The 14,148-nt window shown below is 40.3% G+C and overlaps 1 protein-coding gene across 10 annotated transcripts in view; it reads right to left on the reverse strand.

Annotated features, from left to right (window-relative positions):
• The window catches only part of PNPT1 (polyribonucleotide nucleotidyltransferase 1), an 86,325-nt gene that overhangs the window by 39,093 nt on the left and 33,084 nt on the right, over window positions 1–14,148 (reverse strand). For 6 of the 10 annotated variants that reach the window (XR_005224918.2, XR_005224916.2, XR_005224917.2 and 3 more), the window contains exons 22-28: window positions 12,171–12,254; window positions 11,542–11,625; window positions 9,623–9,729; window positions 9,488–9,543; window positions 8,328–8,406; window positions 7,018–7,065; window positions 6,441–6,599 (exon numbers count right to left, since the gene is read on the reverse strand). Coding sequence is in view for 7 of the 10 variants with exons in the window: in XM_037895955.2 (XP_037751883.1) it covers window positions 6,444–6,599; window positions 7,018–7,065; window positions 8,328–8,406; window positions 9,488–9,543; window positions 9,623–9,729; window positions 11,542–11,625; window positions 12,171–12,254 (614 nt within the window). In the remaining 3 variants the exon portion in view is untranslated. Of the gene's footprint in view, window positions 1–4,381; window positions 6,600–7,017; window positions 7,066–8,327; window positions 8,407–9,487; window positions 9,544–9,622; window positions 9,730–11,541; window positions 11,626–12,170; window positions 12,255–14,148 lie in introns of those variants that run through there. The other 4 variants (XM_037895959.2, XM_037895961.1, XM_037895960.1 and 1 more) reach the window with 2 other exon arrangements.

Consider the following 14,148-nt stretch of genomic DNA (forward strand, 5'->3'; position numbering starts at 1 on the left):
AGTGGCAACTGCAGCCCATTGCCTGGTCACTTCTTCAATGGCGGACGCGACGGGAACCCAGGCCTGTCCGTTCGTATTCTGGGTCCTGGCCCAGGGACCCTGTAAGATGGCCACCACTTACTGCGTCCCCTCTGACTCCTCAATTCATTTCCCTGGGCCACTTCCCTGTGGTCCCCCAGCACCCTCTTTGCCCTTGCATCAGGGCCCAAGCCTGCGAATCCCCGTAGCCAATTAGGAGCAGTGTTTAGCTCATCCCCCATCCCACCCGCCTATCGCTGCTAGCAGCACTGCTCTGTGCAGGGTGCTGGCACTCCTTCCTCCTGCTAGGAGCCTTGATCTTCCCTTCTCAAGCTCCAGGCAGCTACTGAAGCTGCTCTGCCCTGCAGCTCTTCTTATATGGGCCTGCCTGGCCCTGATTGGCTGCCTCCCGTGCAGCCTCCCTAGGGATCTATTAACCCCTTATGGGCAGATGCCCCATCACAGAAAGAAACATCCCTAAGAGTCCAGATATTCCTGTTGGGAAGTACAGTCAGAAAGGACATCTGACTCTTTGCTCAATCACTATTACGTGCTGAAGAAACTGGGATGGGACATGGTAGCTTTTCCCTTTTGAGGACTTGACCAAGGGAATTTGGACCTTCATTGGTCAGTCACCACCTGTTTACAATCCAGCCAAAATTCAAATAGTTTAATCTTCAGTATTTCACATAATTATGTTACCCTTTATTCAGGCAAGAACAGCAGTTTCCCGTGATTCTGAGAATTAGGTTCAAGTTTTCAGTACTAATTTTGATTTGTATATTGCATTTAAATTTATTTTTAACATTTCAGCTTGCACACCATCTTCCAAATCTGTATGTGCACCCAGTGCAGCATCTAGATTTAAAGTCTTTGCACACCTAGCTGTTTGAACTCTTAAATTACATTTGTTTTGCACTTATATATGCATCTGAAAGCACTTCATGAATACTAACTGATTCTCACGCACAACACTCTTGAGAGATAGGTAATGTTAATTTTACAAGCAAGTAAACTGAACTACAGAAAGTTGAGTGACTTCCCCAAGGTCACAGCAAATCATAGAATATCAGGGTTGGAAGGGACCCCAGAAGGTCATCTAGTCCAACCCCCTGCTCGAAGCAGGACCAATTCCCAGTTAAATCATCCCAGCCAGGGCTTTGTCAAGCCTGACCTTAAAAACCTCTAAGGAAGGAGATTCTACCACCTCCCTAGGTAACGCATTCCAGTGTTTCACCACCCTCTTAGTGAAAAAGTTTTTCCTAATATCCAATCTAAACCTCCCCCATTGCAACTTGAGACCATTACTCCTCGTTCTGTCATCTGCTACCATTGAGAACAGTCTAGAGCCATCCTCTTTGGAACCCCCTTTCAGGTAGTTGAAAGCAGCTATCAAATCCCCCCTCATTCTTCTCTTCTGCAGACTAAACAATCCCAGCTCCCTCAGCCTCTCCTCATAAGTCATGTGCTCTAGACCCCTAATCATTTTTGTTGCCCTTCGCTGGACTCTCTCCAATTTATCCACATCCTTCTTGTAATGTGGGGCCCAAAACTGGACACAGTACTCCAGATGAGGCCTCACCAGTGTCGAATAGAGGGGAACGATCACGTCCCTCGATCTGCTCGCTATGCCCCTACTTATACATCCCAAAATGCCATTGGCCTTCTTGGCAACAAGGGCACACTGCTGACTCATATCCAGCTTCTCGTCCACTGTCACCCCTAGGTCCTTTTCCGCAGAACTGCTGCCTAGCCATTCGGTCCCTAGTCTGTAGCGGTGCATTGGATTCTTCCATCCTAAGTGCAGGACCCTGCACTTATCCTTATTGAACCTCATCAGATTTCTTTTGGCCCAAACCTCCAATTTGTCTAGGTCCTTCTGTATCCTATCCCTCCCCTCCAGCGTATCTACCACTCCTCCCAGTTTTGTATCATCCGCAAATTTGCTGAGAGTGCAATCCACACCATCCTCCAGATCATTTATGAAGATATTGAACAAAACCGGCCCCAGGACCGACCCCTGGGGCACTCCACTTGACACCGGCTGCCAACTAGACATGGAGCCATTGATCACTACCTGTTGAGCCCGACAATCTAGCCAACTTTCTACCCACCTTATAGTGCATTCATCCAGCCCATACTTCCTTAACTTGCTGACAAGAATACTGTGGGAGACCGTGTCAAAAGCTTTGCTAAAGTCAAGAAACAATACATCCACTGCTTTCCCTTCATCCACAGAACCAGTAATCTCATCATAAAAGGCGATTAGATTAGTCAGGCATGACCTTCCCTTGGTGAATCCATGCTGACTGTTCCTGATCACTTTCCTCTCCTCTAAGTGCTTCAGGATTGATTCTTTGAGGACCTGCTCCATGATTTTCCAGGGACTGAGGTGAGGCTGACTGGCCTGTAGTTCCCAGGATCCTCCTCCTTCCCTTTTTTAAAGATTGGCACTACATTAGCCTTTTTCCAGTCATCCGGGACTTCCCCCGTTCGCCACGAGTTTTCAAAGATAATGGCCAAGGGCTCTGCAATCACAGCCGCCAATTCCTTCAGCACTCTCGGATGCAACTCGTCCGGCCCCATGGACTTGTGCACGTCCAGCTTTTCTAAATAGTCCCTAACCACCTCTATCTCCACAGAGGGCTGGCCATCTCTTCCCCATTTTGTGATGCCCAGCGCAGCAGTCTGGGAGCTGACCTTGTTAGTGAAAACAGAGGCAAAAAAAGCATTGAGTACATTAGCTTTTTCCACATCCTCTGTCACTAGTTGACAGAGGAAAAGAATCCAGGAGTCCTGGCTCCTAAGCCTCTGCTATAAACAGAGATCACAGTGCTTTCCACTAGCATAAAAATCAATAATTCACAAATAAGAAATTTCTCCTTTCAAGATTTTAATATTAGGAAGTTGAGACCCACACCCAAGAACCTCTGTTACAGTAACAAAATATTTATATATCCACATACTGGAATATGTAAGATACCAAGAGTTGTCTGCAACACATACAAAAAACTCTCCTTTCTTGTGACACCTACAAAAAAACTGGACAATGGTGAGGCTGCTGGTATACTGAGACCACTGCCTATTATTCTGACCAATACTGTCTCACTGTTTCCTTGTACTCCCTTCCATACCCACCCACTGCCTTGTTTTATACTTAGACTGTAAGCTCTTTGAGGTAGGGACCATCTATTCTATTGTCTGTGCTGCACGTAGCACAATGGGTTTATTGTGTATGACTAGAAGCAGGGTTCTAGGTGCTACAATAATACAAATAAATAATAAAAAATTAGAGTTTTCAGACATACAGGATCAGATGCCTAAAATGTTAGGCACTTTTTGTATCTATGTTATTTATTTGAAGTAGAGTTATGGTCATAAAAGTGACTACGTAAAAAAAAAAAACCTCACCAGATCCATACTCAAAAGATCTGGTCCATGCTGATATTTAGTTTTATACCTGCTTACTTTAACATAAATATGTTTTTTCTCTTATTAACCCAGGAAAGCCAATCCAGCTATAGAAGGAGTTGGGTTCTTTTTGGCTCATGGATCATCAATTGTTAACTGTGCTCCAAATGAAAATTCTTTATTGGTGGTTGTGTTCAAGCCAGAAAGAACTTAAAATTGACCCCACACATTGAGTTTGCAAGGCTAGCAATTACAAAAATAAGAAGTGAGCAAATTTGGAATGCTACAATGCCATTTTTGCAGTGTCATTTTTCAGAATATAACCACACTTTGAGGAGTTAAATGATCTACGATAGACTAACATTTCATATTAAATAAAAGCACATCAGTCCTAGCCATTCAAATGATCTAATTATTAACTTTCACAGCTGGGTGAAAAATTGGATTCAGGTCAGATTGCAAACCATCATCTTCACTGGACACCTAGTGGAGTGCCTGATTAAACCTCTGATGTTGAGACAATTCAGTGCCTCAAACAAAATCAATATATTCACATTAGTAACCAGACTACTTCCTTGGCCAACTGTTAAAAGAAAAATGTAAAACGGAACTTCAGTGTCCATCAAACATAGACTGTATTAGAAACTGTGGGCACATTTAGACTGAGGTTATATTTCCTAAAGGAAGTAAATGAAAAGCTAAAACATTTCTCTGCTCAGATTCTGTTTAGGGTTGATGTGAGATCATTAGCATATGTTACTCCAATAATATTACCCATTGAGTGTGACCTCACTGGTTACCTGTGCTGGTAATTCGTAGTGACAAAACCAGTGATGTGAAAGGGTATCTCACTGGAAATACTATAATAGTGAGATAAGTGGACAAGCAAAAGCTTGGTAGGGAAAAAATTATATTTCAAGCTTATACTGTGAGGAACAAAAGACTACAAATATAACTGGGTCAATGTTCTTTTAATATTTACTAAGAATAAAAAATAGCAAAATAATTGTGGCTATACATTCACACTCAGATGTTCACATTTCTCCTCCCCAAATACAAGTGTTTATTTTGTACTAAGAGATAAATATTTCCCTGTATGTTGCGCCACACTTTTTTCTTTTTTTTTTTTAAATTCCGGGAGCTTCCGAGCCTACTTGCCACTGACGGAAGGCTTGGTTTTCTACTGTTAGACAAAGTTTCAGACCAGCATGGGAATGGGTGTCTTCTTAACTGATTTTGGAAGCCTCCACACATGGTGTTGGTTAATTCTTATAACCTTTTAAAAATGTCCCTTTGAGTTTAAGAGAATCTGATGAAATCATCTTGATTGAACGTTAAGAATGTTAAAATTCCTCCACCGAATTAAGACAAGATTTTTGAAAAGTATACCAGACACAATGGTTTCACTCAGAGCTGGAAAACAAATGTATTACAATCTCAATACTCCTATTTGTTCTTATATTTGTTTATTTTGAGAGGGTTCATCAGCATTTAATTCTAAATTATCAGGTCTTAGATTCTCTTTGTGTTTTCCCACTCCTTTCCACTATCCATTTTAGTATTATAAAATTGCTAGTGTTCTATATAAATGTGGTGCTCTCACTTTAAATTATTGTGAATTACAATACTTGTAACTGAAATGATGAACCATGAAACTGAGGTTAAATGTTACCCATGCTAACGTAGTGAATTCTACATATCTTGCAGATTGCTGAAATTTTTTTCCTTATATTCTTCATTATAGGTTGTGTCCTGCAGTTGGGCTTTGACCAACAGAGGTACATTGTGCTAATTTAAGTGCTAAACTAAAAGTGGAACATCCCAAAAATCAAAAGTTGTGGAATTAGTTTTGCCTTATGTAAAGGACTATCAGTGAAAGAGAGCTTCTCACTTTTACCATTTACGTTGGAATGCTATCAGATATTCCTGAAACACTAACTCTGAAAATGTCTGTTTTAAGGAGCTACAGAGGTCTGCTCTCCAACCTATGCAACTGGGGGGTTTTAGATTCTCACCATGCTTACTCTGAATAGTAGCATAAGATACTGATGGAATTTTAGCCAAATTTTCTAACAGCATCTTAAAATTATGAGACTTTACATCACCTCTTAGCTTTGATAGTTTGTTTCTCTACATATTTATTTGATTCACTGTCTATAGGTTCTAGCACAGTATGCTTTTACTACAGTTGGATTATTTGGTTACCATGTTATCTTCCAAAGAAAATGCAAGATACCATTCTTTTCCATGGACCAACTAACAAAATAGGAGTTAAATCAAAAAGGTTGCACATTCACAAATGTTTGTTAAAAATGCACTAAATTAAGTTTATTTTTGCATTCCTCTAAATCAGCACATAGCTCCACCAATCTAGAGAATAAGATTGTTCTAAACCAGTGACAATATCTTAAGTGATTACTACTAAAACAATTGATTTGCCAATGACATGGCATGCTTTTGCCTCCATTTTATGAACAGTCAGGTTTGTCTACTGTCCCATTGGCTTCTGTAGAAAAAACGCACATAATATTCTTTTGAAAAATCCTAAACTAAGACTACAGTCAAATGCTCGTTAGGGAGACACTATGAAAACATTTTTGTGTAAGGGTGACAGCTTCAGGCATTCCACTGTATGGGTCAGAACTTTACATTTCTTTGAACAGAGTTTGTATCTGCTCTTTGGCATTATGAGTAAGACTTCTTAAAAATAAAGATAGTTCTTTTCTGATAGCTTATATACGGTAGCCAACCCGAAGTCCAGAATTGTCAGTTTTTCCTTGGCAATTTTATATAATTTGTAACAATACTACAATGAAACTAAGCTTTTTGTGACACAGAATGAAATAGCCAAGGAGATAGTGATGAAAATTTCAATAGTAACCAGCATCAAACAGTATTTATACACAATTAAAATGTTATCTGTACAATATACAAACTTGTCATTCACAATATGTTTTCAATCGTTAAAAAGTTCAGAACTAATATGTCCATAACAGTTCTTATGATCTTACTAGTCAACAGGATGAGCTAGATGACTCCGGAATTGCAGCTCCCATTACAATACTGTTTTTGTCACTTAGAGTTTTAACCACAGTTGTGGCTGGTGACTGAAGTACTTTACGTGAAAGCCTCATTCGGCCATCAGTTGGATCACGACCGAAGTATTTCACCTAAGAAGAAATGAGATTGCTTTCAGATTATGACAAGGTTACATTAAGTTTCATTGTAAGAATTAACCATATCAAACGGAAGAAACAAAATTTAAGGTGAATGCTAGAACATAAGTCTTCATAGTTTATTAAAGATGGGCATCACTAAATCTATTTTGCACAATCAATTCCTTCTCCTACTGAAGTCAATGGCTAAAACCCCATTTACTCCAAGGGAGCAGGATCAGGCTTTTAACCAGGGCACAAAGCTATCAAGTATAATGGACTGAAGTTTTGTTTTTGTTTTTTTTAGCAGATGTAGCCATATTCCTCCTATGCAAACACAAAACAAGGACGATATGCAAAGTATTACACCTTCAGATAATGAACCAAAATCTACAATGATTTTTTTCAACACTTTCAAGGTTTAAATAAATACCTGAATTTCTTGGCCAACATCTAATCCCAGGGCACTAGGATGTTTAATCTAGAACACAATATTTACATAATTAAACAAAATGTTCTTAAATTCAGAAAGTTATAGAAAGAGTTAGCTTTACTAAGAGTAATGGGTACATAAAAGCTTTTTGTAAAGGCTTCTATTTTACTTAGAATATAGCATTGCGACTTAACAGGAATTAAATGGGGTCAAGTTTTCCAACTACAATGGAGGATTTAAAAGGTTCAGGATACCCTGGCAGAATCACATTCGTTTTACAATATGCTATGGTGAAAAGCAAAAGTTAAATGCCAAACATTCAGAATCTCCAAGGGCAATACACTTCTCTCAGTAACAGCTGATCTCAACAGAGCTGTACTTCAGTATACAGGGTAAAAACTTGGTCCTAAATACTGAACTACCCAGTCTAAGAGAGGTATTCAGCACATACATAAAACTGGACACCATTAAATTAGGCTTGAATAAAGACTGGGAGTGGATGTGTCATTACACAAAGTAAAACTATTTCCATGCAGTCAGTTCATAGAAGGTTCAGAAAATAAGGAAACAGCTTTTCATGGTAGCCAATGCAGGAGACAAGATTTTCAGCAGTATATCACGCATAGGACCGGGGACTGATCTTTATCTGCCAGCTTCTAACCTGAGGTACCCAAGATTTATTAGTTAGGAAGAGAATAACTTTGCTGCTATGCCCCAACCACATGCAATTAAATGAAATAAAATCAGAATGTACAGTTTATCATACTATACTGATTTTTAATATTGTTAATTTTATATTATATAATCCTTTAAAATTTTACTTACTACGTCCGTTTTTGTTAAACCCGCTTTTCCCTCATACACAAAACGTATAGGTCGAGACCAGCATGAAGGACAGGGAAGGAGATTTACTATCCAGGGGCAATGCCAGCCTCCCCCACCCATACATACCCATTCACAGGTAAAAGTCAGATTGCTGGGATTCTTACTCAGGTGGTGTCCCTGGACCTTGGCTGTGCCTCTGTCTTTCTGATGAGCTTCCAGCTAGTAAGAGTCTGAAATTTGAAGCCCTTACCCTCTTCCTCTCCACATGCATTTCCTTACATCTGATTGCTGTTAGGAAAGGCAATATAATCTCCCTTTAACCCTACAGACCGGCGCTGCAACGAGGATAGATTGCTACACTACCCCCTTTCCCAGCTTATTTGAACAACTTAATTAAAAAAAAAAAAAAAATAGGAGGAAATCTTGATTGGAAACCCAGAACTTTGCCTCCCTGTTTTCCTATTAACTTGAAAAACTTTTATTACCTTTCTTTGATCAAGTTGTGAATTATGAAGTAGCACTGGAGACATATTCGGATACAGTTTTACCATCACTCCAATATCTCTGCATCATAAAAGATTTTGGTTATTTCAGAATAATTTGTCTAGACAGCTGTACATTTATTCTGGCTCATGGTTCCAATGGAAACAAACTGAATTTCCTGAGTAAGATTTTATTGGTCCTTTTATTTTGTTGTTTACCTACCAGAACAGAGGAGGTGCACACATTTATTTAAACTGTCTGTCCTGAAATGCAAGCTTCATTTTCAATAACAAATGACTAGTACATATTTTTCTAGGTTTATCTTTTAAATCAATATATACCATTGTAGTAAAGGAAAGGCAAACTACCACTCCATCTGAGTGCCAAGTGTTAGAGGCCTTAAAAATACGTAAGACAGATATAGCAAAGTGTACAGAAAAGCTCTGTTGAGAAAAGGAGAAGAGGATAATTTTTTCAATAGAAAAATTCTAGGAGAGGAGCTGACGGCAATGTCACCAGCAGCACAATGATTTTCTACGTAAGTCTTGGAGGCTAGTACATCTGTCCTGCAGTGCTTTTACAACTTACTTAAAAAAAAAAAAAAAAAACTTTGTCAGAAAAGAAATATATATTATCAAACAGTATCTAGTTTTATAAGGGTTCCCACTTATAAAAGGGTCTGCTCCTCTACATTCTTAATACTGCCTAACAATCTTCTGCAATGGGTCTACATAGATGAACCGGCACTAAGTTACTCTACATTCAGGTCTGCCCGGCTTGCCTGCTCCTTGGGAAGAGAATCCCCTTCTGATGGTATTACAAGATGATGTATGCAAGGTAGGACTTCAAATTTCCTTCCTTAAAGAATTAGTAGACAGTTCAAACTCTTCCCAAACAACAATCCTTCCATGACCCCTGAGTTCTCAAGGCCAATGCCTCACTGAACCTTTCAGTTTCATATAGCTGTAAGATAACCCCAGAATCTGGATTTCTGGGGTCTAAAGGGATAGAAATATGTAATGAGTTAAATTAAGTCTCTCTAATTATATTGTAAGTGACCACTTAAAAAAAATCCCAGGTATCAATTAGACTTCCTGAAATAGTGAAATGTATATACATATGTATGAGTTCATCTCAACTTCAGAAGTCAAGTATATCTTACCTAATTTCAGTTATTGTGGCTGTATAAACAGCTCCAAATTCCAAATGATGCTCCTGCTGCAGGAAAAAAAAAGGTGTAAGACAAAGGTTCATAAAATAAAGAAATAAAAAGCAAATAATGAAAGTCTGTCCTTACATCATCTTTGCAGATTTCGTTAATAAACTCTCGTGCTTCATGCATAGCATTAGGCGTTGGGGCAAACACAGAAAACATCTCTTCATCCAACTGACTCACTGTTACCCCTTAAAAATAAAAATGCACATGGAATTAAACACTGATGACAAACATGAAATTAGAATTTCCGCTACAGCTAACCCAATAAGGAGGAAATTCATATCACAGCAGACCCATATTAAGACTTATGTGGAGCATGTGATCTTGTGTGGGCCTGGTGTTTTATAGTGAATTTTACCTGAAAGCTTCATTTACACCAAAACTGTAAATCATGTCAATGTACCGTCATCAGAATATTAACACCCTAATCAGGGCTTACACTCATTTGTTTATATTTTGGATTAGACAACATTGTGTAGAACTGCTCTGTTGAAGCAACAGATTTCCAGGAAGGCTGTAGTCACAGTAACTGGGTGGCTCAAAGTGTTATGCTGTGGTCATAGAATCCAAGCTGTACCCAGGCACTGCGAGTCTGAGCCCAAGATACATGCTACCCTGCAACACAATCTAAATTCTGTCCTGTTTCAGCAACACCCAATATGCCAACACCATACATAGTACCACTCTGCCCTTACAGATGTTACAGAACATTTTAAGAACAGAGCACATGACCACTGAAGGACACAGTAACAAATTCTCTTTGCTACAGCAAAATTTGGACTTAGGTCAGGTGTAGCAAACAGGAGCTGCTTACACATAAAACACTGAGGCCTGGTCTACACTAGAGTTAGGTAGATATAAGGAAGCTTATGTCAACCTAACTGTGTCAGTGTCTACCCGACAGCCTTGCTTCAGGTGATGTTAGAGCCCTACTACACTGACATAAGACCACCTCCACAAGAAGCGTAGGGCTTATGTCAGTGTAGGAAGTGAAGCTGAGAGCCCAGGCAGCAACCGGTCTCCCTGCACCTAGCTCTGCGCAGAGTTGGGAGCCTGGACTCTCAGCCCCCCACATTGCCTCCATTTAAGTTGTTGAAAACACTCCTGGCAAGCACACCACTGATATAAGGAGGGTAGTGTGGACATGAAAAACCGCAGTAATTACTGCAGTGGCTGTAAAGTTGAACTGAATATAGGCTGACTTAATTTTGTAGTCAATACATGCCCTGAGCCTACTAAACACACCCCACCCCAACCTGCTAAATTTTATCTTCCCTTCAACTTTGACCCAAAGATTTCTTCTGTGACACTACCTTCAATTATCCCCCAGTGAGCCCGGGAGTCCATTGGCATGAATGCTGCTGGACTGCTGACAATCGCCATAGCAAAAAGACACCCTCCTGCACCTCTGTAGCACAACATACAAATCTCAGAACTGAAATAAGGCACACGTGACGTGATCCTTCAAAGTACACATGCACCGCTCTTCTCACAGTCAGAGTTCTGCCACGTTGCTGCAACTCATCCCTCCACCATTCAATTCAGTTATACAACAGTGAAGGCAGTTGGAATGTGCACAGATGCTGAAATTCAAATCTTGGAAGCATAACACTATAGAACATTCTCTTAGAACTTCATCATGTGTACTTATTATGACAAAACAATCCACATCCCACTCCACTTACTGAACCATTCCCAGAGACTACTGCCAACTCCAGGGGCAGAGTTAAGGTTGCCTTGTGGGGGAGAAGTGTACCTTCATTAGATTTCCTGGTTTTCTGAGGTCTACCTTTAGCCACTCCTAGATATCAGAAGGGCACAAGACATCACTGGGCAATGTTAACTCTGCATTAACAAAGTCTTTAGACATTTAATAATCTAGTGTGCTACTACTGTCAACAAAATGAAATCCCATGGAGTAAGGGTTTCCCATAAACTGAAGACAGCCAATATCACATCTATATAATTTCAATTAAAAAAAAAAAATCACATTCTCTTACCAGTTTCAGCTTGAAGTTTTTTTAAGTTATAGCCACCTGGGCCAACAAACCTCACTCTTTTTGATAGGGGTACCTGAACAGTTTCTGAAAGATAGCATGTAAGTCACAGTCTGAAATGCAGAGTTTATAAATTCTTGTGGTATTTCTAAAATCAAGTGATATTTTAATTTTAGTGGCCTGCTTTGTAAATATTTGCTAAATATGCTAATGAAATATGTTTCTCTCTCAATGACTGAATGAAGTTTAATTACAAAGAATATCAGAACCTGTATCAGTATAAGTTTTGATCAGGAATTCTAGCAGATATAAAAACACACAAAAGGTCAAAGCCAGCACTCATAAACACATGCATAACTTACAGATTTAATGAGAGTGGAACAAACAGATAGAACTGGGAGTTTAAAGTTAGAATGATGCAATATTTTCCCACCCTCAAAACATTTGAAATCCTTAAATTTAACCAAGTTTCACAAATCTTGGTGGGAGAGAGGGAAACATTGAGCCAACAAAACAGAACCACCTACACTCATAACTGAAGACCATTATAACAAAATATTTTAAACAGAAGCTTATTTCAAATATCTCATCTTAAAAGTTAGCAAAACACAATTATGTACATGAACTATTACCTACAACTGGTCCATTTTCTTTTCTGTTTGGTCTGGGTTTCGCAATTGTTTTGTTCATAATTTGCAAGATTTCTCTCTTTGCAACTGTGGAAAAAAAAGACAGTACTATGTTTAAAGTGAAAATAAACTTACATTATGTTTGCTTTTAAATTTGAGAGGTAGATACAAGGAGGCTGTCTAACCTAATGTGAGCATCTAGCATGACAAATATAGTATTTGCCACTGATGTGGCATAAATTATAGAGATAGTATAGGCTCCATAATGACCTCTTATTCTAGACAGATTTTTCTGTAGTCTCTCCTCTCTATAAGAGCCCTGCACCTTCAGCACAATTTATTGGTACACTCAGCCTCAAATCTGAAGTGTCCAAAATAGTACAGTGTGCTAAAAATTATATAAAGATCCTCAGGTGAAAGGAACTAGAGAACTTCAAAAGATTATAGAAGCTCTGTCTGATAATAATGTTCTTGTTTGATTCTCTTCATGTTGTTTGTGTAACACTTCCCCCGCCATTTTTTCTTTGTATTATCTGTTAATAAAATGTTTCGATGATATTTTTAAAATGTACTTTTTTGTTTAATTCAAGCTACTAGTCAGGAAGGATAAGATACTCTATTTGGGAGAGGCAGTACCATGCTTTTAACCTTTCATAAGCTACATAAAGATGCTCTAAAAAATTCCTTTCACAGAAAGAAATTGAGTTTAATAAAGATGTTCTCTCAGCATTTGTCACACTTTTAGGCCAAAGCAAACATTTCTGTTTTGGTAATATATTTTCCAAAAAACTATCCATCCAAAGTGGAGTAGTGAAGGTTTCCACAAGGAGGTTGGGAGAGTCCTGGTTACATGCTTTAGGAAGAAGGAAGGCTGGGTGGCACAGTTCACAGGCCATGTGTAACAGTTAACATGATTTAGTCACTTCCCGCAAAGTGTTTGGTTAAGCTTTAAAAGCAGATTCTCAAAACCTTGAGTTAGCAGTTTCGGTCAGTATCCTTGTAAAGGGGCATGTCTTCTGATGCCCAGAAGCCTCTCAGGCTCTCCACTGAATGGATCTCTGTGTTATTTATATTCCCAGTGCCAACATCAATACAGTCTTGTGCAGCCAAGTATTTAGAGTGATTCTTTGCCCTGTCTCATACGACCAGAGAAGTCCAAACACACACGATGGCCCCTAGGATCGGGGCAGTGTGGCCTAACCCTGTCTGGGCTAGTGCAGGGTTCCCAGGTCTCTGCTCCCTGTGGGTTTCCCTTACCTGGCCTGTCCCTTCTGCTCAGGTTTCCAGACCCCCAGGGTGATGCCTCGGTCCCCTTGGCTGCCAGACAGTCCTCCATCAGGCTCACAGCTGAGGACAAGGTTGATGGTCGGTGATGTTGCACCCATTCTCTCCCTCCTGCTGGGAGGATCTGGGTGAACTGCTCCAGCGCCACCGTCTCCGCCACCTGGGGCCCGGTCAAGCCTTCCGGGTCCAACCACCTACAATAGTGGGCCAAGGCCCGTGGTCTAGCTCCGGGGGCGTACTGTCCTTTGCGGAGGTGCTGGTGGTAAGTCTCTGGGCTAATGCCGGTATGGTCTAATACAGCCGCTTTCACCCGGGGATACTCCAGGGCCTCCCGGGAGTTGAAGTTACGTCTGTGCCTGTTCAGCCAAATACGGAGCTAGCAAGGTGGCCCAGTGATCCGGGGGTCACTGGGCGGCAGTAGCGACCCGCTCAAAAGTGACCAGGAACTACTTGGGGTTGTCCCCTGGCCCCATCTTAGTGAGGCATATCGGCAGTCCCACCAGTCTCTCCGGATTCTGCCCCTGTGGGTGCGGGGGCTAGGGCTCCTGGCAGGCATTATAGAGTTGCCACCTGCTGGACCAGGAGTTCTTGTTGTACTTGTTGCTGGGCAGCCAACTCACGAAGGAGTTGCTGCTATTGTTCCTGATGCTGGGTCATCTGCAGCTGCTGCTGGCTAGGCATCTGCTGCATCTGAGCC

Source organism: Chelonia mydas, chromosome 3 (genome assembly GCF_015237465.2).
Source record: "Chelonia mydas isolate rCheMyd1 chromosome 3, rCheMyd1.pri.v2, whole genome shotgun sequence".
In the NCBI taxonomy this organism is placed as follows: Eukaryota; Metazoa; Chordata; order Testudines; family Cheloniidae; genus Chelonia; species Chelonia mydas.